Source organism: Achroia grisella, unplaced genomic scaffold, assembly GCF_030625045.1.
Source record: "Achroia grisella isolate CSIRO2021 unplaced genomic scaffold, CSIRO_AGI_Agris_v1 utg352, whole genome shotgun sequence".
Classification (NCBI taxonomy): Eukaryota; Metazoa; Arthropoda; class Insecta; order Lepidoptera; family Pyralidae; genus Achroia; species Achroia grisella.
Genome location: NW_026712812.1, coordinates 1,140,437 through 1,167,357, shown reverse-complemented (window position 1 = coordinate 1,167,357; position 26,921 = coordinate 1,140,437). Strand labels below are relative to the sequence as shown.

The following is a 26,921-nucleotide window of genomic DNA, read 5'->3' as shown; positions in this document are numbered from 1 at the left end:
AATTTATATACATAAAACGACAAAATATATAACTAAAAAAAATTGTTTTTAAAATAAACAGTAGCTATATCTCCAATCAAATTAGAATAAACTTTCGCCATTTTAGGAATAAAGTAATAAAATAGAATATAGATATAATAAAACTGAAAAGAATTTGAATAATATGTAAAATCTAATAAAAAAAAATACCGTCCTATATTGTAATTAAAGTGATGCAAAAAAGCCACCTACAAAAATTACACCAACTATCGGCGGTAACCATAACTGTTTACAAGTGAAGGCAACATATACTCAAGTATCGAGTTAACTGTATTTGATATTACACGGTTAGATAGACTTAAAGTATTCTAAACAAATTAACAACATTGTTAACAAGATACCGTTAACGTTGTTTATAAACCCACGTAATTCCTGAAAGCGTTAAAGGAAGCCTGGTCTTTGGCACTGGTTAAAAATGACAAACGTATTGTTTGTCAATGGTTCTCAAAAATATCATCATTGAAACTTGAAATCATGGAAATTGTTCTTATTTTTTTTTGTTCCAATTAGCATCGTTAAACTACAGACTATGTTACATGTTCTAATGAAAATTGATGATTCGATAAGCAATCCTATTCACGCTTTTGCATTGTCTAACCTGTGAGACTCGTTGTATGATACCTCTTTAGTAGCTTTATAATTAAAGCGACTACAGTAATACTGCCTTGTTGTTAGTTTAGATCTAGTTGTTATATATTTAGTATAATATTAATATATTCTTAGGCGTCTAAGTGCCTAGGTTCGTTCCTTAAATTGTCCCGATTAAACTCAACTTGACAATCATGTTTTAATTGCAGTGAATGCAAAATTTGGCAAGGCCACACTTCTCTCAGAATATCTGAAAGCAACGAGTATGAGTCTAACTATTTCTCGGATTGAATTCGTTTGTTATTGGTGTTTTTTATCTTCACCAAAGATTTACGAGGCAGCGTTTTTATCTTCGCAAACTTAAAACGCACTCTCATATATTGCCAGACAGATTTGTTTCATGTTATTAGAAATCTACAAGTGCAGATAAGTAAACATGACGCTCTTAATTATCAGCTAATATGCAAATTGGATCAGTACAATGATTTGATGATTTGCTCACTTCATCTACCATAGTAATGAGTCATAATGGTACCATGATAATGAATGGTTATTGTAGGATAGATGTTTCTACGAAGGCACGTGGATTACAATCTTCTGACTCATTTCAAGGACCTCCAGGCATAAACTATGGTTTGATATACTTTAAAAGAACATTAGAACTCTATCATCATAATTAACGTTTCAATGTCCACTGCTGAAACTATTTTGAAATGTAAAAGAGTAAAGTAAGTGAAGTAGTAAGTCGGCAATAGATAAATACATAGATCTCATAGATGTAAGCAAAGTTTGGGCTGCGTTCATATTCTGGCTAAATCGCAATTCATATCAGTTTCGCCCACGCCCAGATGAATTATAGGGCACTAACATACTTTTTATATTTGTTCATAAAATTTAATATTGTACTTTTAAATAGTTATCATTTAGAATACTAATCCTTTGAAAGACTAACGTTTTGAAAATCCTGTAATAATTTACTGTTGTCATGATTTTTGACAAATCAATTACTCTTTTCCATATCCTTCATAGCATGTATGTTTCCATCAGGTTTCTGAGTACGGGGGCGGAGCACGAGTAGTGTGGGCCATGTCGGCGGGCGACAGAGAAGCGGAGGCTCAGGCCAAGAAGGGCGAAGAGGGCACCGTGACAGACCGGGACAGCCGGGCTGCCGCTGCTCTGAAACAGCACTGGTGTGTGGGGCTTCGGATTCTCGAGCTGGTGAGTAATCGCTTACAGATAAACTGTTTTAAACTCGTATATTCACTCAATACCTCTCTGGACAGTTCGTGACCACTGCTAGTGCAAATTAGTCGAAGCATCGAGAGGAAAATACCTTTAACTACCATATCATTATTCATGTTAAGCCTTGGTTAACAATATAAATAATACCTAACTATGCGGAGCTTTTACTCCGGGTACTAGACAACTGATATACAATACACAAATACATTTGTGCAATATCAAACCCGCGCTCATAAGATCGTAAGCAGTATATTAAACAATCGCTCTACAAACTGTGCCCACGTGAACGTCTTTGACTTATAGTAAAAGCTATAAATATGCCTACTACTAATCAATATTTGAGTATTCATTCTGAATAAACTGCAGCTGACTGGTGCATATGGGAACTAGCCCTGATGACGTTAGCCGGCATGACTAATAAAGTATAATTATGCAGTTTGTCCTACAAAGGCCGTACTATGATTATAATAACTTTAAATGATGAGGAATATGAAGTATTTAATAGTATTTTGATTATTAATACGAAACAAATGTACATACATACATTGACTAATACAAATCAAAAACAGCTACGAAAAGAAATAAGATTCTGAAAGTATAGAAAAATTGAGACCTGCCACAGTTTCAGACGGCTTCAATTGTTGTAAGATCAAACATTTTTTTCAATACAAAATGCCTTATATATTCTTCTATATGTGAAAGAACATTTAAAATCACATAAATATTTTTGTGTATCTATCTATAGCAAACTATAAAAAAAACAAATCTCTGAATACTATACTTTTAACATTCGTTTAACTATAGGTACATGATGATCAAGTAACAAACAACATTGATCAAAAGATACTAAACATAACATATTAACCTAAACAGGATAAATAAACTTTACAGCCCTTTATATGCTAACTCGGGGTAATTAAAAAGTAATTTAAGATGAAGCTTCCGACACGCGTACAACAAGATGAACATAAAAATAAAAGCTAACCGCAATAAACAACTTATTTTCATCTCAGCACCCATGTGAAAGTGAAAACCTATAATGACTATGGAAAGAGTCTTTGAAGTTGGAAAATCACATTTGCGGTGGCAAGGAATATTAGACTAGTGAAATGGCGACAACAAAATGGCGTCAATAGACTTTCACTAAAGTTATTGCTGAACATAGATGTTTTTTTTATTTGGTACATGTACGTGGTCATTGTTACTATGTTAAAATTATCTAAAAACTGTTGAAAGTTAGAGAAAGGAAGATAAAATTTAAAAATAAACATAATGTGAAACTAATCTCGACAGTGTTCTAATGACTGTCTCCATTTTGTACTTTTGATAATTATTTAAGTAGATAAACAAGAAGAACAAGTTACAAGTAAAAAATGGAATTTAAAAACAAAAAAATATATTCATATTCAATTGTAGAATAGTTTCATTTTATTAACGATTCTTAGTATTATGCCCAGCCCAGACTTGTCCATCTCAACCCAGTGAGACTTCAACAAAATTTCATAAATAGCGATAATTTGTTTTTAATTTTAGTATATTAACAAATTTAAAATTAATAGGGATCGTCTTTCCTTTGCTACAAAGTTATTGAATAATTTTCTAATTTATTAATGAATTATTTTCCAGATAATCGCTATCATTGCGACGGGTCTGATGATTGGTGCACTCCACAATCCAAAAGTGGTACAATCGGATTTCCAACACATTGCACTCATCTACTCTGCTTATTCGAGTAAGTTTCAAGTGCTAAATTTAAAATTATATACAGTTGGCCCCGCATGACTGGGCTACACATTTAAAAGAAACAGACAACGCAACAGATTTTTGAGTCAAAGACCTGTTTATCAAGAATTAAAAAAAATATTTAACTCAAATTTAAACAGTTTTGATAGTCACACAGATCTGCCTTGAAAACCGCTTATAAAAGTATGTGTTTACAATCGGGAAGATATGTTCTGATCCCACGATATACACAAGTGTCTTATCCATTTATTAACTGATCTTTTTAGATAAAATATTTTCCTGTTACGAAATAAAAAAATATGTTGATTGAATCCCTACACAAATAGCATAAACCAAAAATTTCACTAGTCAAACGTTATAAAGACTGTATAGAAGGAGAGGTGATTTTGTGTAATCAGTGGCTACTATTATAAAGCTGACATCCGTCATTAACGTAATCGAGTACGGATCACTAGTCCATGACCTAATTGCTACAATGGATTTTGTTCTAATCTTTCAATTTACCGACAATTGTCACACGATCGATTCTGACTTCTGACGCGATGCACGGTCGATTGACCAGTACAGACTAGACCAATGTAAAATGCTTTGTCTTTAAGCACCTACCTATACAAAATGCTACTGAAATTTTACCTTAATAGTAACTAGATACAGTCACATTAATATAACGTATATTATTACAATTTATACTTTCTAAGATATCACCGTCGCACAGTTATACTTTTCATCACTGGAAACTTTACATTTCAAATTTTACCTGCATGATCATTTGCATTCCCTATAGACATTTCGCATTCAGTCAATTAGATAACAGTCGTAGTTACCTACTGAGTTACGTCGTTTGTTTCATTAATTAGCTTTTAATTTACCATGTGTCATGATTTCAGATGTTGAATCACATTCAGTACATTTTACTCCGGTTACAAGTTTTTTGTTTACATTTTTATGCTTGATGCTTCTCAATTCGTCACGTCATCGCGTCAAAATACTTACATTGTTACAAAATTGTACCGTTCGACAATTTCATTCAAAGATATAAAGTACCGAAAATTCTTACATATTTATGATATTTACGTTTCCTTTTTCTATTTTGCTGTAATTACCTGTTGAATGTCGGCAAAAAATGTCACATTGATAAAAGTATAAACGAACGATTTAGCAGTGTACAATTTTAGAATCAATTTCACTTCTTCAATAACTGGAAAATTGGTTTCATTGAACTTGTGTGTGAAAGCGAAACTGTTGGCACCTTGTAAACAGTGAATCATAAACTAATTGTTATCCTCCTGTACTGAAAAGGTAGGTATAACTTTAGTCCAAAATTGTACAGAGGTACTCTCTCATATTAGTAACAATTCCCATGTCCAATATAATGTACGAAGAATATAACATGATTGATAAATATAAAGCTATAATAAATATTCAGAACCAAAAACTTGCAAGTCTGTATATGAATATAAAGTTTCATTTGGCAGGGCTTTACAAGAAAATTGGACAGATTATTTTAAAGAAACATTATTAGTTACAATTCTATATTCTAAATTCGGGCGGACTCTTTTATTATGTTCGTGAAACATTAAACTATGTTCTCAGTTCAAATATACATAATAATATGTATGTGTATGTATTTGACGTGTATGTTTCGCGTGATATATTTACCATAATTTGGACGTTTTTGTAATCATTATCATTGATTTCATAATAATTATGTCCCGATTAAAAAAAAATACTTTTACAGGTTTCATCATCATTACCGGGGTGCTAATCATCGCTAGGCTATTTGGTGAGGTTGCGGGATGGAAGACATCTATTGGATTCTCGGTGTTGGGCGTCATCATGTTTACAGCAGCCGCTGCTGTCATTTTTTACGGTATGTCCAAAGATATTATTTCTATTTTATGACTAGTATATCTTGAAGGAGAAAATTAACAGCAAGAAAATTAATGTTCTGGGCGACTAGAATAAAACTCTAAACTTTGAGAAAAAGATATCATTAATATAAATTGGACTCCTGTTTTGTGACTATTAAAAAGTGTAATGTTCATAATGTATATTACACAATATTATATATAAAGATTATAGAGATATGTATATCACATACTAAATCGAATTTAGTACAGTGACAAATGGTATCTAAATATATATACTACATGCAGCATTTGTGACGTTAGTCAAAAGGCAAAACAGGACAGGACGTTAGGCAAAACAATTATTAACTTCTTACTTCATACAATTTTAGACTCTTATTTAATTAAGTGATAGAGTGATTGATTAATATACATATATTGATAGTGTAATATATTACATGCACTTATTCTCGTATTAGCACCTTTCCATGCCTCTCTCGGAATTATACTTGGATGCAAACAGATGTGATGCAAGAACAGAATCAGTTTTATAACTACAACTACGGTTGGTATTTATGTATTGATAACAGAAACATTGTCATTCATTTAGATGTTTACAATATTTATTAATTATTTATATTATAATATCCTATGTGATTTTATTATTAATTAAGTTTCTATACAAAACAATACCTTGCTTTTAATGGTTGAGCGAACAGCCATTGGAAATGACTATCCGATGAATCATTGCTAATTAATACGCATAGAGAATATTTAGTGACTATAACTGTATACTGTAGTACTTTTGTTACGCTCATTTAAAACTGTAGACTGAAATATACTTAGATAGTACCTAATTCTTTTTATCATTCATCAAGAATTTTGTTTACAATGAAATTTGGCTAAAAACTTCAAAGGTATCATTGCAATCTTGCAAAATTCAAAGACAGCTTTAGTAGATTGCATCCCTGAAGTTAAAAACGAAAAAAACAGTAAAATTACAATAAATCCATTTATTTATAACTAGCTACTCGCCCCGGCTTCGCACGGGTGTACATGTATTATGTAAACCTTCCTCTTAATCTATTAAAAACCGCTTTAAAATCGGTTGCGTAGTTTTAAAGATTTAAGCATACATAGGGACGGACAGACAGCGACAGCGACTTTGTTTTATACTACGTAGTGATGACATATAACTTTTAAAAAATTACCTATAATTTTATTTTACAACAAATTGAACCACAGCGAACCATTCTACTGCTTCAGAGGCTTGTGTTGTTTGTTAACCTTCTTGTAAATACTTACCATAAATTGCTTTGTAAATTTGTATGTAAATCAACTTCAAAATTTATTCGTAAGCCATCCAACTGCGATATTTCTTTGAATTGCATACTTGTAAAGATTCGTAAGTCGAGTGGCTACATTGTATATTTTCGTACATTATGTACTTTCTTCATTTATTTCTATTGCAACAATTTTAACTAGAACAACCTTTTTTTTATTACAGACTGGCACAGATCTTACTACGCGACCTTACGTCCCAACAAGCAGGTTTACGATCTTCTAATCTCATCTGGGGTGTTCGCCGTTATAAACGCTGCCGTATTTCTTGTACACGCATTCTTCACCTTTAGGAAGGAGGCAGATTATTAATATTCGTGTTAAGTTGTACCCGTACTACGACATTCTTCTGATAGATTAACTATAGTTATATAATTTGATTTAGTTTCGGCTTCGGTCGCTCCACTTATATTATTTTAGTAATACGTAACTTATATTATTGTGAATTAAATAAGATCATTGCTAAATATAGTTAAATGTTTATAAATACAGTATTGCTTTGTGTAAATAATTGAATGTATTTGTCCTATCGTGTAGCTACGCCTTTCCGTATTTTCTAAAGTTTTATTCATTAATTTTAAGTCAGTTTGCCCTGTGCAGTAGCTAATGAGAAATACATATTTGTAAATTAATTATAATATCCACAATGCAGCTATATTAAAGTAAGTTTCTGGCCGAAAGTGCAAGTTGGAAGTTAGTAGAAATAGGCATTATTAGATATAAAAATATATTCCCTGATAACAATATATATTACTCGTAAACATGGGTAATAATATGCAATGGAAATATGTTTTAATTTGAATAATTAGTTCAGTAGTTGCGCGTCCACGCTAGTTTTAAGTTTCGTTTATTATTGTATTATGTTACTGAAATCATTCCGCTGAGACCAAATTGAATTAGTTGTAGGAGATGACGAGTCATCTAAATGTCTATATTATTTGTAATCAACTTTTTTGTTAATAATTAAACGAAATAACCACCGGTTGATTGATTTTAGAATTAGTTTTGTATGTTAGGTTGCAAAAAGTAAATTTCAGGATATGGAGGCATGACAGCTTAGTACTCCGGAATGGCAAATCTTTGTATTAATGTACACGGTACCAAATGCTGTGTGTCTACTGCAGTACCAAATATGATCACGGGATGTCCATAGCATGCTTGCCATTCCCATCACATAAAAAATATTGTTTTAGATTTTTATATTATTTTGTTCTATTTAAGACTATTCTTCCGAGGTTTTTAGTTGAGAAATATACTTTTCATTTTTAATTTCATTAATTATCGATAAAAACAATTGTGTATAAGAAATTAATGACGTTTTTCATATAATAAACATAACCTACATAAGATAATATTTTGTTCTTGGATAAATAGAAAATTAAAATAGATAAGAATAAAAAATATTTAACATTTTTAGGACATCATATTATAAATTGCATAGAAATCTATGGTAAATATTTTTTTAATTATCACCCATATATGGTTTATTTGTTCATTGAAATTTAAATGTTTGGAAGTTGAATTGTAATTTATGTTAAGCATTATTTTAGTTATATAATATTAAAAGGGGAGAACCAAAGCAGTAATCAGTATCCGTCCAGACGTAGTTAAGTTATTTTTCTTGCTGCTCTTTGTGTTTCTTTCCTAATTTTATCCTTAACTTAACATTACTTAATCTAACATTCCATTCTTTCTGTAAAATAATTTACTAACATAATTTTAAGTTCTTGTGAGTATTTTGATACAATTTATTATTATTTATTTAGTTGTAATTTAATAGTAGTTCTAAATTGGTTTTTCAACCGACTTCGAAAAAGGAGCCGGACGTCAATTCGGTTGTACTTTTTGAGGTATGTTATATTTTTATTACATTATGCTTAATTTATGTCTTTTATTCGGATAATATTATTAATTGCAAAAAAAACCTATGCCTAGTTGAGGTTTAGGGATGTCAAGTTTCCAATAATTAAAACTATTAGAATACCTACTTACTACATAGTTATAATCCAAATATATATCTACCAACATGTAATAAGAATAAATAAAAATATTAATCTATATTAGAGTGTAATTTAAATTTATTCGACATTATATTTATTATTGAATTAGATATAAGATTAAAACATTGCACTGTGTTGTGAATGTAGTTAAGGATATATATATATAAATGTAGTATTTAGAAATGTATATAGCAATGAATAGATATTTGTTTATGGTATTTGGCGCTAATGTTACCTTATATTGTATATCTTATTTGGTCACAGTGAGGTACTCGCGTCTTACACCCATACTTCAATAAAAAAAAATACATCCACATTCGATTTTTGAAACGCCAATCAATTAAAAATATTTATAACAATAATTATTATGAGTAGTAAATGATTTGTAACAATTAAACATTTGTTTAATAATTAAAATTGGGAAATGTTACGACAAAATACACTGTCCTTTGTTTTTTAATGTATAATTTATTCCTAATGAATTTTATTTCAGAAGATGTAGATTTTGTTTTGTAATTAATTACGAGTATATGTAGGCATAGATGTAGAAATACTAAAACTAAAATAAAAACTTTCGTCTTTTTGCATGATTATAAATATCAACTATGCCTAGTATGAATAACACGTTTTGACACATTTTTTACTTGCTTTATATAAAAAGTTACTGTAACTTGATTTTCGAATATAAAAAATTACTTGTTTGTTTCTATTTTTAAAATTTCCATTAAATATTTTTTTTCTTTTATATTTAAACAGTAACAAAAAACAGTTTTACTCCAGTATTATATTTTTGGTTGGCCTTTCGAATCTTATTTACTATTATTATAATGTACCCGTCGTAATAATAATTAAATAAATAATTATAAATGAGTATTTTTTATTATTGTGTAAGATAATCCTAGTGGATGATCCAGTGTTAATTACGAGTTACCGATGTAGATGTTTTAGTAACACTTATTTCAGTCTCCAATCAGTAATTGAATTGCCTACCTCCTAGAAAATATATATCTTTCCCTATAGGTAATAAATATTATCTATAGGGAAATATATATGACGACCTCAGTGGTCTAGCAGTCTAGCACACCGCTTTATGTCCGATGGTCGCGGGTTCGATTCCTCGCACGGCACAAACATTTGTATTCATGAGTATGATTGTTTGTATCGGTCTGGGTATTTTCTATGTATAGTATGTAGGTATGTGTTTACAAAAAAATATATCTATGTATTTGTATCAGTTATCTAGTACTCATAACACAAGATTTAGCTAGCTTAACTTGGGTCTAGATGGCGTCGTGTGAATTGTTCTGTGATTATTATGTTTCTTAATAGGTAGGTAGGAAAGATACAGCAGTAAAATTATAGTTTCCTCAGAAATAATAAAATGAGTTATTTATTGTCCCTCAGTACACTAAAATTATTTACTATCCCCTGAAAAAGTAACACAATGCATAAGAGGGGTATGAATGAGACAAATTTATACAAAGTTTTATATGCTTGCTTAGCAAGTTGAAATAGGATTGTGAAACAAAACAATACCTTTTAATAAGAAACCAATTTAAATGATTTGTAAGAAAGTACAACTCATAAACAAGTAATTATTTCAAAATTAAAAAAATAAAATATATAAATGAACAAAAATATTTGTGTCAAGAAAAACTACTTCACAAACTATTCATATACACATACTATTAGCACACAAACATACACATACACAGGGGTTTTACTACCACTATTTTCCTCTACTAATCCTACTATTTACCCTTACACTTATTCACCACATAATTTACCTCATTTATTTCATAAATATATTTCTAAACATTATTTAAAATTAGAACACAGAAGTCAAGGACTTCTTTTGAATTTATGAAAAAAAAACAATATAAAAAAAATATATTTATATTTTGATAATTTTATTGTTAAATACACAATAACATAAACATTTACTTCTTAAGTACTGTATTAAATCGCCCTTTAATTCATGATTAAGTGAAAGAAAAAGATCTCCCTATAATGAAGAGGTATGCAATGCCTGGACAAGATTTCTGTCGAATGTTTATTTTTATAGTAAGTAGGAATAAGTGCCAAAAGTAATACATGACATTATGGAATGTTCTGTTCGACGCAGAAATATATAGGCCGAAAATTATTCCTTGTCTATGGAGACTGCAGAAAAAAGTAACCTGGCTTGTAGAAAAAAAAATCTACTGCAATTTCTAGGTTAGGTTAAAAGATTCTATCGTATTCTTCTCAATGGAATGACTTTATGTCTTAGCAATGATTAAGAGAAATCACTTACCTTCTCAGCTTTAGCCAGGTAGACCCAAAGCTTCCTCCAAGTCGAGAATTTCTTCTGATCACTAAAATTGTATTGCATTTCTTTAGACGCATATCTAGTACTTAACGGCGACCGGTAGTTACAATATTCCGAATTCTGTAACTCCACTGGGGCGTCAATAGAGAACATTTTGATATTCTTATTTAATTAAAAGGCTTAATCTGTATATAAATTGATAATTTTAATTTATTCCGCGAATTAATTTCTGGCACAAACAGCTGATATTGACAGAAAAAGTTATAATTGACAGCAACTCTGAAACTGATTGAGTGACTGAGTGAGACACCACAGCTAATAACAAACAAACCGAGGTCGTGTCGTTGCCATACCCGCGAACATTGAAATTGAACTACAGGCATGATAACAAGGTTATCAAAGCCGAATCTGACGTAATTTAGAAAACAGTATTACGAAAATAGGTCGACTGTTGTTGTTACTCTAGATTACTTTACACACGTACCATTGTTAAGTTCCATATTTGTTTAAGTAGGTATCGTCGTTGATAACTTGTCATTAAGTATTTATTATTAACGCCTCGGTTTCGCACGGGTAAACATGTATTATACATATAAACATTTCTCTTGAATCAGAATCTATTGCCAAAAACTGCATTATAATCTGTTGCGTAGTTTAAAAGATCTAAGCAGTCAGCGGAAGTTACTTCATTTTATACTATGTAAAAATATCTTTATAGAATAATTATAAACATGGCCACTGCGCCATCTAGTTTCAAGCTATATAGCTTTTACAAGACAACGGATATAAATACTTAGAAATATTTTAGTTGTAAATACATACATAATATAGGTACATAGAAAATGTCAAGACCGATTAAGACAATAATACTTATGAATACAAATGTCTGTAGCATGCGAGGACTCGAACCCGTGGCTATAGGAAGTAAAGTGGTGTGCTACATCGCTAGCTCCCGAGGTCGTAATAGTATTAAATACTTTATAGTACAAAGAATAACATGTTATTCTTTGAACTTATTTTTAAGGCTATGTAAATGTGCCGCAGACTCTTCTACGGCTGATTCTGAAATAACACTGCAATGCCTGCACTAACAGTATACGCTGGCGGGGCACCAGTGGAGGATGATAGGATGAGCATAAATTCAGGTCTGCTAGCCTATTACAACAAATTCATTGTAAAACGTATACACAATTTGAGGTTTCAATTATTTGGTAAAGAGGCCCCTGATTATTAAATTGTTGATACAATTGATATAATAGTATGCTATATTTACTTTACACTTATGCCTGATTATTTTACGTACATACATACGTATACGAGATACGATTACTATATGATGCAATAATAATAATTTAGTAATATCATGTGTAATGTAGAAAACAGTTACAGCAATATCTATACAACACAGAAATAAGAACATTTGACAAATAAAAATAAATCTTTATTTACAATCAATACATTTCACACTGATGACATACATTTATATTTTGTAGTAACAATATATTTTATTTATTACAAGTCTATCTAATATTGTATTAAGGCACTTGAAAGTGTATTTAATGAACAATTTACAAATTTATCCTATACTAATTTATAAAACCAACAAACCCATATTAGTGTTTTGTCACATACTATCTAGTTAGTAAGATAGTTTGTAAAAAAAGGATAAAATTATAATGGCTAATATGGGTTCTGATAATGTATTTCTAAATAAAATGGTTATATTATGACTTAAAATTGTTATTGTCAGTTTTTTTTATTTCTTAATGATACTGGAAAGACATACAGTTAATTAAATTTACTTAATCTTTTTGTAAAAATCTGGCCTCTTTTAGTCGTCGGAATTACTTAACATTTTATGAATAAATTGAAAATACATATAAAATATGTTGAATTACTAATTCCATCAAAAGCATCGCCAAGATCGTACAGAAAACAAGATGAATAAACAAATGAACAAGAAAAGTATGTATAAATAAAAAAAAAAGATACTGAAGTTGCCAGTAAGAAAAATTGCATTAAGTTCTTTATTATTATTATAAATAAAAAACAGTTAAAATATACATCCTAAATTGGTATAAAACCCAAAACACTATTACTAAAAATAACAGCATGCAACTTAAATATTATAGAATAAAAACTCAAATATATAAAATATTTAATTCCTTAATATAATAATTTATATTAGAAATATACACCACTTTAGTCACAACCAATTATCTTGCGTTGTTCCTAATTTCAACAGTTTTCTTTTTTCATTTATTACTAGAGTAGTCAATTATTAAATTATGAGTCATATTTTTTTTATAATTGCTGGCTGTTTACAAACATTCAAATCTCTAAATATACTTTTTAATTATTTGTATTTACACATTGCATGTCAGTCATTTCAAATATTAGTATGTTTTTTTCCAAAATGGCTAGCATGTAGAATTTTTATGCTATGCCAGTGACGTCTCATTAGCAACAGCATGTGTTCATAGCCTCAAATATGCAAATAATGCACCGGGCGCAACATATATTGTTTAATTCTATTTTTTACACATTGCTGGTTTTATTAATTTGATTTATGGTCGACTAGAGTTTGTCATTTTCGTGGTTTATTTAATTATTAATAACGGAATTAATTATTTTTATTAGTTATCTTTATATTGCACTTGGGTTTGATTTTGGTATTCTCTATATACAGACGTTAGACTTTGTTTTTCAATGACTTCATCATCTTCTCAAGTTTCATAGCTTTTTGGATGTCGCCGGCTATCTTCAGCTTGCCCATCATGAATGCTGTTGTTGGTTTTAATTTGCCTATAACGATATAATGACATGAATTAATATTAAAAGTTAGTTTACGGCTCTGGATGCAAGTCCCTTGCAAGTGCAGTAAACTGTTTTAAATAAGTCAGTAAAACATACAAAATGGTCTTGGAATTGAGAAATATCGTTTTTTTGTAGTAAAATACAAATAAATGTCTATAAATTTATTAGAATAAACAACAGCGTGTGCCGACGCTTTTGTTTATTTTAATAAAAAGCATATTTCTGTACAAGTATAATATATAGTTTTCAATATCTGGTCAGATCGAACAAATCGTTCCGATACTAGAAACTTATCTACTGTTGTACGGTCTTCGTACACTACCGTCGAGCGCCGTCAGCATTACTTTCTTAACGTTGAATACAGTCATTAACAAATTTCAGTGCACTTTCGGTCGCCAAACATACCGAGCGTGCTCAGCTTACTATTTTACAATTACTCATTTCACTATTGATGATCAAATACTAATAAATTTTATACTTTAATGTGTAACTTTTTGACATTTCAATTATTATTTTTTTTAATGTTACTTTCTCTACTGGTAGTCTGGAAGATATTGCTTATCGATAAGACTGTCTTTTGTATCAGTTTATGTAATCTATCATTTTATGTGTTTCCTTTGTCTGGTGCAATAAAGAGTTTAAATAAATATTATTATATTACATTAAATGTGCAGTGTAACAAAACCATATAACTGTCTTACCAGCAAACATATCCGCAAAGTTCGCGCCTTCCATCGTTAGGGTTGCATCAGGTGGACTTTTGGGTTCACCCTGTCCGCACGATCCATCTCCATTCTTCAAGTCAATATGCCACACACCTTCTTCTTTGCCTAAAATATAATGAAAAAAAATAACAATAATTAATAAATATGTTGTGCTTAGTGCTGTTTTTTTTTTATTTAAAAACATAAGCTACTGGTACACAATTTTTAGCTACCGTAGAATAATAATAAAGTTCTTGGACAATTGACACAACGCCATATAGTCCCAAGCTAAGCAGAGCTTGTGTTATGGGTACTAGACAATTGATATAAATACTTAGATATCCTTTTTTTTAATACATACATAATATACATATAAAACATCCAGATCGATATAAACAATCATACTTATAAATACAACTGTTTGTACTGTGCGAGGAATCGAACCCGCGACCATCGGACGTAAAGGTGTACCAAAACAGCTAGACCACCGAGGCCCAATCTTGCTGCACCGAGTAAGCCAAAGACTGCGATAATGTACTTACCCTTTACATTGAACTGATAGATAGCCTGTGTCTTCTTCACCAGATCAGCTGACAGACTTTTACTGATGGACTCAAACAGTTGTGGAATCTGGCCACTTGACGTTGCTTTTGCTTCAGACTGGATAAACATATTTAACTTATTATAACAAATTATATTGAAATGAAAAGAAATAACAGTTCTATACATTATAATAGACTATAAACATAAGACAATATATCCATAACGAATATAAGTGATATATTCTTTATGGATATTAACAAAGAGTATAGACTATGATTATATGTAGAAAGATGTTGTTTTTATAATAGATTTAGATTTAAAATAAAATAATGCAAAAACAACATGCAATATTATTTGTGAATGCAATTCAATGACTAAAATGCCCTTTAAAGCATGTTTGTGCTCACAAAATAAATTATTATGAAATTCATATGTGACCTTTATTTCGATTTCATTGTGCAGTGGTTTTATTCTAATATTAGTTTTGTGTATAATTTTGTTTTCATTATAGAGGAAAATCATGCAATCAGAATGAAGAATAAGAATCAGAATGAAGAATCAGTGGCCTGGCCATAGACAATTTATAATTTTGGCCACACCTTTTTCACAGCTTGTTTTAATTGTGCTTGAGACCCGGGGTGTTCCAAAAAGAAATCCAGCAATAGATTTGGTACATTACCTGTGGACAAACAATTTGCCGAACTTCAGAAATAATATTAAGTTTCAACATAGACTTTTTAATCAATTCAGACTAGTTATGAGTCAAGTTGTGGTGTGAATAATTGAAAATCTAATAGTATTACACTTATTTAAATATAGACGTAGCCATTACAAACATCTTTTCATAACTAGATAATTTAATAAATAATTCGTATATAAAATGGCTATGACCACTGATTCCTATAAATTAAAATTAGTGTTGAATTTATAGATTAAATATTTACAAACCAAATTAAATATATTCCAACTACTGTTCTACTGCGTTTCTTTTTATTAAATTAATAATTATTGTCATTTGCATATGTTCTAAAATTCTACAATATAATATTTTATTTTTTAATAAGAAGTATGTTCTCTATTCCACTGTATGTTCTCAATATAAATGTAGTGGGATCTATTTTTACACCAATTATGACGAAGAATTGTCGCATGCTGATTTGTTTACACTATTGGCCTGTTTTAGAAAAAAAATTTGTAGAAAACAGCTTTTCTGGATTGTTTCCTATTCTCTTACATGAACACATTAATCTTTAGAACTAGTTACCCAAAGCAATAATTAATTTGCATTTAGTGAACTTTAGTTACATTATTTTTTATTGGTTAACTGTGATCTGTTATTTGAATAAATACAGACCTATCAATTTATACGTGCAATGTAGAATAATAAAGAAACAACTACACATTATAGTTTTTCTTTATTGTTTCAGAAATGTAATTTCTAGCCATGAAAACCAAATAAATGCCTTATGCCATACTATAGATTGAATGAAATCTAATTTATCAATATAATAATTATCCTAAAATTCTTAATGGTGTTTTTCTAAATCTAATACACTATATTTTTTAAAGATAAGAGACAGGATTTTCAATTAAATTGGTGGGACTGTTCTTAAATACAGATATCCAATAAAAAATATTTTCGTAACTATTCTAAGGCCCTGGAAAGCAGTCCTTTTAGTGAACTCTACATGCTTGTAAATACCAGTGCTGACAACATTGCCACACGAACCTTCTCTTCTTTGTGGTTAACCGAGGATGTATGGTAACGTCGCCTTGCAACAGTGAACACGGTCGCGCGGTGTTGGGACTTCGCGACCGGGTCATCAAGGAATCCGTCCAATAATAGATTATTCACGTTTTCTGAGATCAACAATAAGTGCTGTCAAATGACTGCTAACTACGAAACTAAGATAATTTACAGAAGGGCAGGCTGTATGGTCCAGGCATCTTTGTCTACCTTCAGGCAATTAGAAAAATAATATGAATCTAACTACAGATCATCAATCTTCTGAATAGCAGTAATTTCAAATATTACAGTAGGATATTATGGAGATTGCAGGTTGTTTTAAAAATAGTTATATCGAAATCTGGCAACATCTACAAAACCTGCCAGTATTAAAGAATTTTCAATATAAATTATTATTTAAAACTTTCTCTGTTTATCTACAATATTTTCATATTGTAGACAAATTAAATAAAGTTGTGCTACTCATTATTTGTTTAATACTATGCTTATGTTTACAATTATTTTTTTAAATTATCAACTTTGTAATATTTTTTAAATAGGAAAATTTCACATGTTTAAATACAAATGTTGCTAGTTTTGTGATAATTATGATAAATATTTACTTTGAGCGAATTAACAATGTATGTATACCAAATCGGCATGATTTCGCCGTTACATTTTTCCAAACATTTATCATAGATATTAAAACAATGAATAGTTTATATGGGTTACTTACTGGGGTCACATGCATAGGGGTCCAAATTCTTCACACCGGCTTCGGTGACCACGTCGTCATCGATCGCGAAGTTACCCGTGTAAGTTTTCGGATCCCTGCAATTATTTTAGATAGTTAGACCTAGTTTAGGTTAACAGGTTCCTTACAACTATAAACCAATGGCATTACAATTTGTATGTACATTAAATATGTAGAACTGGGATTGAATGATGCAACTATTATTTATATGATATATATAATAATAATAATCTCAGGACAATGCACATAGCGTCATCTAGACCCAAGTTAAGCTAGATAAAGCTTATGTTATGGGTACTAGATAACTGATACAAATACATAGATAATTCTTTTTCGTAAATACACACATATTATTCATAGAAAACACCCAGACCGATACGAACAATAATACTCATGAATACAAATGTTTGTACCGTTACAGGAATCGAAATCAAGAGGACAGCAAGTAAAGCGGTGAGCTTAACCGCTAGATCACCGAGACCGTAATTATTATAGTGCATATACATACTTGCATAGCATAAAGTAAGCCGCGTCCGACACTATGTCGACTTTCCGGCTGGTCGACGTGTCGCCTGTCAGCATGTCGATGGCAGCTGTTGCAATAGCTGGAAAGAAATATAACCGTTATATAACACACATTTTTATAAGCAGACTTCAAAATAGACAACATTGCAATATGGAAAAAAATAATTAAACTCTTTATTTTATAATAATACCAGCTGTCCCGGCAAACGTTGCTTTGCCGTATAAATTATAATAGCTATTAAAAAATAGGGGTTGATGGTAGAAGGATGAAAATTTGGGGTTGTATGTATTTTTTAAAGCCACATTATAAATAAATAACAAAAAAAGTTACGGGTGGACAACCCTCATCAATATATAATATAGGGGTATAAAAATATATAGTAGCCGATTATCAGACTTACTGAGTCTGAAAATTTCATGAAAATCGGTCAAGCCGTTTCGGAGGAGTATGTTAACTAAAATTGTGACAGGTGAATTTTATATATAAGATTTTGTACAAGTCTGAATAAATATGGATAGAATAGAATAGAATAGAATAGAATAGAATAGAATAGAATAGAATAGAATAGAATAGAAAAGCCTTTATTAAAATAAACTTATATTCAAGCACTTTTTAATAGTCATCACTTATTTTTTGAACCTACCGCTCACTCGGAAACCGTCTCATATATTATATATGCTAGCTGTCTCATCATTACATAGTATAAAACAAAGTCACTATCACTGTCAATCCGTCCCTATGTATGCATATATCTTTAAAACTACGCAATAGATTTTGAAGCGGTTTTTTTATAATAGTGTTTCAAGAAGAAGGTTTATATGTATAATACATGTACACCCGGGCAAAGCGAGTAGCTAGTATAATATAAACTACCAACTAAAAACTAATTCATGTTTTGATAATTACTTATACAATGCAATGGATAGTGTCCTTACTAGCTTTTTATGATTAGTAGACATAGTACATTAAACTTAGTAAATCAGAGACTTAAATAAATTATATTAGATAGAAACTATTTCCTGAATCTTATATAAAAAGCTTGATCTCATTAGTTCAGTATTAAAGAATGTAGGTTAGTTTAAGTAACACATATATCAAGACACTAAAATTCTTACATACGTAAATCTAATAAGTCCAGCTTGGTAGTTTCTCAGTATAGCACACCACCTGACTCCTTATGGTCGCGGGTTCGATTCAGCGCAAGATGTAAACATTTGTATGTAATAGTATGATGGTTTATATTTGTCTGGGTGATTGTTATACATTTATTTAAAATACATATACACGTATATTGTAATGCATACAAAATATACACATGTATGTATTTTTTTTAATATATTTAAATATTTCTATCAGTTGTCTAGTACACATAACATAAGCTATGCAGTATCTTAGGACTACATGGTGCTATGTGCATTGTCCAAGGTTATTATTATTATTAACCTCCTTTTTTTTTGGTAAAAATAAATATGATAAATAATACGATACCTGTGCGCGGCCATAGAGCATTTACTCCAACGTTGTACTGCTTAAATTCTTCCGCCATTCCCAACACGCACATTGACATACCATATTTGGCCATTGTGTATGCTACGTGAAGAGAAAACCTAAAAATAAAAGGAAATTAAAAAAAAAAAGGAAATTATATCAGATGAGTCGACAAACCGAAATCAAAGGATTTTTATTTTTGAGTACCAGAGTTTCACTTATTTGGCCGCCAAGCAGTTTGCTTTGTAAGTTGTATTTCGGTTGAATGGTAAGACTGTAGCGTGATGGTATCAACTGACCATTGTAGCGTTATGTATGATGTGATGTGGTATCACTATTTAATTTATTTCCTGCATTAACTAAATATAATAATAATAATCTATATATGTCTCAACTAATAAACTATTAGAATCATTGCTTATAATACAATGAAGGTATTAATCGAGACCAAACGGTATACAATTCAGAGGGGTCAGTGAGTCGAGCCTTCTGCTATAATTGTACTATATTAGTAAGTTTATTTAATAGTGTAGTACATAGCTTATTAGTAACACGATTCGACGCGGAGTCGTAAAGTGGACGTGAACGTTAAATCTAAGTTAAAGAATTGGAGAAGGGTGCCAAGTGTTGACAATGTACATAATATTATAAGTATTCACAGGCACAAGACAAGGGCGAAAAATGACAGAATAAAAATACCTTAGTCCTGCGGAATGTCAATGCATATGACTTACTATATGACTATCATTACATACAATATGATCTTTATTGCTATTCATGTATATAAGTTATTTGTTATTACCAATAACATAAAAAGAAACATTGCAATATTTTTTTATGATATTGGAAACAAGTTACTTGGAATAAATTCTATATTATTAATTTAACACTCACCAATAAGGGTTTAAATTAAGGGGAGGAGATAGATTTAGGATGTGAGCATGGTTGCTGTTCTTCAGATGTGGTAGACACAGTTTTGATCTGAAATAAAAGCAATACACATTTTTAATTTATTTACTATTCTGTACATATACAGAACAAAACTACACATATATGGTCCATACAGTAATTAACATTTTTTCCCTATGCATTCAAACTGTCATCAATCAAATAAATTTTAGAAATTACAGCTTAACCTTACACCTTAAACCTACAGCTTAAAAATTCCTTATATATCATTGACTATATTGTAGTAATATATGAACAATGCCTTATTAATTTGCTTCCCTTACACAGTATAATAATAATATTTCATTGCACGGGTCTACATGAATTACACATATAAACCTTTCTCTTTAATCACTATGTTATATGTATGCTAAACACTGCATTAAAATCTGTTACGTAGTTTAAAATATCTAAGCGAACACAGCGGAATCGACATCAGTTTATATTATGTAAAGATTTTCACTTTAATATAATTACTACTTAGGCCTTATTATTATTGTTAAGATAGTTTTTTATATATTATATTTAGCATTAATACTAATAATAATTTATGCATTAAGAATACAAGTTGTGGCTAATCTCTGTGATAAATTTAATTACGTTAATATGTCATTAATTAGAGATTATCAATCATTAAACCCAATAGATCTCTGTTAATTAATTATGTCGATATAATTTATTATCTGTATATATGTAATAAATACATACAGTCCTTCAGTTCAGAGTTTGCGTTTCTGACAGATCGGACTCGAATGGGCGATGTAACTTTGAACTAACGTACAATTTAAGGCAAAATTTTAAATTTCTTTTATTTGCCTTATTATTGAGTGATGACGTCAAAAATTTAATAATTATTCCAACTTACAATACTCTAAAATTATGAACTATTTAACAAATATAAAAACAATAGTTTTTAAAAGTCAAATCACATCGAACTGCGCTGCTTCAAGGTTATGTCAACTGTTTGTTTTTGTAGTGATGTGACCAAATAACCTTGAAATAGCGCAATTGTACGTCAGTTCAAAGTTACATCGCCCATACGATCCCGACCTGTCAGAAACGCAAACTCTGACGGGCGGCCTTTAACATTATTTTTATGCTAAATTGTCTAAAAATAAAAACCCCAATGAACCCGCATTGTTTATGGAATTTGAATGTTAAACAAGACAATGGAACTATTGTGTAGTTTATTATATTCTACTGTATATAATTATTTTTAAATTCTTAATCATATTTAATCAACTGTTGGAGAGCATGTTTTTCGTTAAATACAAGGTCCTCGCATGTTTTGTGTGACTTTGACATCGCATGTTATTATGTATTTTATATTTTAATTAAGCAAATATATATATATATATATATATATATATATATATATATATATATATATATATATATATATATATGTTTTAACCAATTTAAAAAAAGTTTTCTCAATTACCTTCTTGTTTATATGCATTTTTTATAACACTTAGTGGTGCATTAAAGGACAATGTAATAAAGATGATTTGATAATGATTTTTTTTCTATAATTTTTTGGATGTAGTAAAATTCACAGAAAAAATTTATCATCATTGGATTTTTATATATGAACGCATAGAGCACAAACAACAAAAGTTTATTGCTAGTTATAAAGATTAGTAAGTTAAGATTAAGAGAAAATTACTTCTAAAGCCGTCTTTATGGCTTAATTTTCACAAAGTCAATATCTAATACATAAAATTCACGTGTCACAGTGTTTGTAACAAAACCACGCCGGAGTTCGGACCGTAGAGGAGCTGTTCTGAATTTAATTTCAACTTTTTCTTAAACTTCACCTTTTCAACCACTGGGGTTGAAGTTTGTAAAGTACCCCACAACAGAACAACAAACTTTAGGTTAAATTTCGTGTGTAGAAGGGATATACACATAATTTAACCTAACTTCATCCTTCTACCATCAACCTTTATTTTTTAATAGCAATATTAATTTATAAGGCAAAACAACCTTGTGGGTCAGCTGGTAAAATACACATTATTGTATCAGTTGGCTTTACTCAAGGGAAATATTGTATGTATATGCAAATGTATTCACCATTATTATTATTTTAACAAAACACATGCAAATACGGAAAAAACTTTTGTTAGTTAGTTTGTTTTATTTAAATAATTTCATTAAAATATGTTCTAACTGGCTAATCATAAACATCTTTTTATTCTAAATAATTATATATATAGTTCTGTTGTACAATTTCGTTTTTCCTTCACTTCTTGGCAATCTTATATATAGTTTCTTGTATTTTCTATTTAGCTATATACATATAAACAAAAAGAAATACTTACGCTAAGAAGGTGCCCGGAGTGTTAATATTATGCATCAGGTCGTATCGTTTCATGTCGGTGTGCTCAGTATCAGTTAGTGTTATAGCTGATGCATTATTCACTAATATATCAATACCATTAAACTGAAAATACGATAAGAATTTAATTAATAACAAGAGATACAATAACGGCCCAAGTCTAGCGGTATAGTATACGTTTTACTTCCTAGGGTCGCGGGTTCGATTCCACGAATGGGACAAACATTTGTATTCATGAGTATGATTGTTTGTATTAGTCTTGGTGTCTTCTATGTATATTGCGTATGTACTTGAGTATTTGTATAGTGCTCTTGGAGGCCTTATCAGTTATCTAGTAGCCATAACACAAGCTCTGCTTATCCTGCGACTAGAAGGCATTGTGTGAATAGTTGTAGATTATTATTAATGAAGACGGACCGAAAGTAAAAAAAAAAAAAACTATCAAAAGATATTAAAGAAAAGCTAGATCTTGTCTGATAATAAAGATGTGCAAAATTCCTAATCGTCATAGATTTGTGGAATTCTGTCATCAATTGTTCTGTCTGTCCTAGTTATATGCAATAAGCAAGCACTGCTTGCTGACCATCTATAAGACTTAACGTTCATACTTATGAATGAAAGATGTAAATCTACTTATGTATAATTATATGTAAGTTTATACACATATATAAATGAACGTCTCATCCTCTTTTTTTTGGACTACTCTAATGCTGTTAGTCGCAGCTGGCCGTTACAGCTTCACCGGACGATAGGGGGCGAGTGCAGATGGCACTCCAAACCCGAGGAAGGACTGGAGTGGCTGAAGGCTAACTCCCGCCTGACGATTACGACTTTAGTGTGAGGGCAGCCCTAGGGGTTCGAACCTCGGCTCAGGCCGTCGTAATTTCTCCTTTTGTACTGATCGGAGGTGCAGACGGGGGATCAATCGATGGGGGTCTTTCATATATACGATTCAGCATTACATAAAGTAGCCTTTATCATCATATAACTACTTATCGATGGATCACTATCATATTATAAAAAGTAACAACCTTTGCCTATAGACATGAAGACCAGACATTATATTTTGTATAAAATGCTTGTAGTGCCCCTTATACATCATTTCAAAAGACTAAGATCCATGGCCTGTAATTAAACTGCCATATCTCACCTTTCAAAGAGGAGCTATAAAGCAAACAGTTTAGTGGCAGAAACAGGTGAAAAAGATATACCAATGCTGATGACTTTGGAAAAGTCTATGAAAACATATATATAAAAAAAAATGTAGTCACCTGTTTAACAGCAGCATCAATAGCATTTTGTATCTGTTTTTCATCCCTTACGTCCACAATACATGGTAGAGCTTTACCTCCAAGTGCTTCAACTAAAAACCAAACCAAGTCAATTCATGACAGATAATAAATCTATATTCATATCAACATATAACTAATTAAGATATGTTAATTAATATAGAAACTAGCTACTCTTCCTGGCTTCGCCCGGGTGTATATATATTATACATATGAACCTTCCCCTTGAATCACTCTGTCTATTGCGAAAAACTGCATTAAAATGCATTGTATAAAAGATTTAAGCAAACAGACAGTGGAAGCAACTTCAATTTATAATATGTAAAAGATAATTAAACTCTCCAACTGAGCTATGAAAATGAAAAGTAAATTTACTACTAAATAATATAATTACTTCCAATTAATAATAAATAATCTTTATTGTAAATTTAATAATTGGTTCATTGTTATAATTCTATAACATGTTATTTATGTGGATAATCTTTGACATAAGTTCAAAGTCCAAAGTAAGAACCAATTTCAAGGGAACTACAAGATCACACAGGAGAAAGTTTATGGTGGTTTTATTAGGAATTTAAATGCACTTACTCTCTTCAGCCGCTGTGTAAATAGTTCCTGGAAGTTTTGGATGTGGTTCAGCAGTTTTAGCGGCAATAACAACGTTGGCTCCATCTTGTGCAGCTTTCAGGGCTATCGCCTTACCGATACCACGAGAAGCGCCCGTTATAAACAGCGTACGTCCCGCTAGTTTTCTAATAAAAGAAGTAAAAAGTAAGAAATACGTGAAAGTGGAACAATAAATTATGTTACAACATTTGATATATTCACCCCGTATTAGCCACTAAACTCATGTTTGGTGAGTGTTATAACACGGTATTGACTGATAAGAGTGGCAGATTATTTAATTCTAATTAAGTTTATTTATTACTGTTCAATTGTAAAGGTTGCGATAATTATTTATAATACATTCAACGATTACAACCGTGTGTAACGGTGTAACCGTAAATTATGCACAATGATTTGAGTGACTGATTGAGTGATTGATGACTGACTGCTTTTTTTTTACTGATATGTTTTACGACTGTGGATGGAAGTCCTTTTTAGCCCACCTTAACAAATATACACATAACAAGTTATAACTCGGAGTTTTACAGTACGAAATACAAAAATTAAGGTTAATGTCCAACATAAGTTAATTAGAACTGTTTCATCTGACATTTCATTGTTTTATTCTAACGAACTTATCTAGAAAAAAGACTTAAAAATAATCACAATTTCTTCAAAGTACTGGTAACATATTTATAGATGACTGACTGATTGTGACAAAGTTGCCACTCCTAGTAAAATATATATAGCCAAGAAATCATAATGAAACTCGCTAAATACCACTATACAAAGATTGAATTCAATGAACCTTATATTATGGATATTTTTAAAGCAGGGATGTTATGGATATGAAATTTAGGATTAGGATATAGTAATGATTATTATACTGGATACGGATACGGATGCGGATATGAAATTATTTCGGATTATCCGTTAGTTTCGGATAATTTCGGTTACGGATATTATTTTTTAAGGAATTTCAAAAGTAAAATACAAATAGTTAATAAAATGGTTACATAACGTGTCTCAATTAGGCTCCGCCCCTATCCGATACTATCCGAAACTTCATTTCGGATTCGGTTACGGTTACGGATATTTTTTTATATCGGATATCCGATAGTTTCGGTTACGGTTACGGAGCTCCCTAACATTCCTGTTTTAAAGTTAAAATATGACTTCCTTATATAAGTTATTGTAATTGATTTAAGTTAATAATTACTAATACATTGGAAGTTGGGATATGTGACCAATAATAATCCACCATCTCATTAGATAGAATGTTTTTTATAAGCGTTTCCATTACTAATTAGTGTTATTTATGTCAATAAAAATAGCCCTCAGTTTATTAGGCCCCAAAAGTAATCCACTTAATAAGCTCTATTTGCGCTTTAAAGGCACTGATGACAACAGTGTTCCCTATTCTACGATTTCAGATTCCGTATGTATTTCCATCTATTTTGAGAACAAAATCACGGTTCAGAGCAAACAAACTTCCGCGTTTATAATTAATATTAGTAAGAGTCGTTTTTTATATTACGATAACGATTTTGTCTGATGTTGAAATAGAAATTAACCAGCTTTAGTGAAGGCAGGTAGGGCAATTTGTATCACCAAAAAATAAAATATTATTTGTAAAAAAAAAAATGAAGGATGAGATTAGGGTAGGTATAACGAAAAGAAATCCGTAGATTTGAAATACATTTATTTTGTGCATCACTTCACACTCCAACTCAATCTAAACTCTAAAATACAACACCGGATAGGGTGAATAATTGCATAATATTCTAAAATAAATCTATAGTTTAATAATATCATAAGACATTTATTAGGCTTCATTACAATTGCAAACTTTTTAAATTAAGTATGGCTCGAATCGTTTCATTTGTTTCCAATTTTCAATATAGGTTTTTATACTCCATTCTAATTTACACTCCTCTGTACATTGGCACTAACTACATAATGTACACTGCGAAATTAAAATGTTAACATTTTATTTTTGAGTATTACAATAATTTAATAAGTACTTAATAATAATATGGTTTTTGCTCTTTCAATTGATGTAACGGAGGTA

General features: G+C 30.5%; 2 protein-coding genes and 1 pseudogene across 2 annotated transcripts in view; 1 reads left to right on the top strand and 2 right to left on the bottom strand.

Moving 5' to 3' along the window:
* LOC131843831 (uncharacterized) overlaps window positions 1-8,178 on the top strand; it is a 42,711-nt pseudogene extending 34,533 nt beyond the window's left edge.
* Window positions 1-11,408, bottom strand: part of LOC131843830 (adenylosuccinate lyase-like) — a 51,669-nt gene extending 40,261 nt beyond the window's left edge. Inside the window, exon 1 of the mRNA XM_059192582.1 lies at window positions 11,097-11,408. Coding sequence (XP_059048565.1) covers window positions 11,097-11,264 — 168 coding nt within the window. The 5' untranslated portion in view covers window positions 11,265-11,408. The remainder of the gene's footprint in view (window positions 1-11,096) is intronic.
* A 1,148-nt stretch (window positions 11,409-12,556) lies between these two features.
* Window positions 12,557-25,198, bottom strand: LOC131843843 (hydroxysteroid dehydrogenase-like protein 2). Its single transcript, XM_059192596.1, has 12 exons — window positions 25,073-25,198; window positions 24,833-24,996; window positions 24,227-24,318; window positions 22,939-23,060; window positions 20,564-20,650; window positions 19,670-19,788; window positions 18,164-18,260; window positions 17,638-17,732; window positions 15,775-15,854; window positions 15,175-15,292; window positions 14,630-14,758; window positions 12,557-13,916 (listed from the first exon to the last, which is right to left on the bottom strand). The coding sequence occupies exons 1-12, from the start codon at window positions 25,093-25,095 to the stop codon at window positions 13,804-13,806; spliced, it is 1,239 nt and encodes a 412-aa protein (XP_059048579.1). The 5' UTR covers window positions 25,096-25,198; the 3' UTR covers window positions 12,557-13,803.
* Window positions 25,199-26,921: the final 1,723 nt, after the last annotated feature.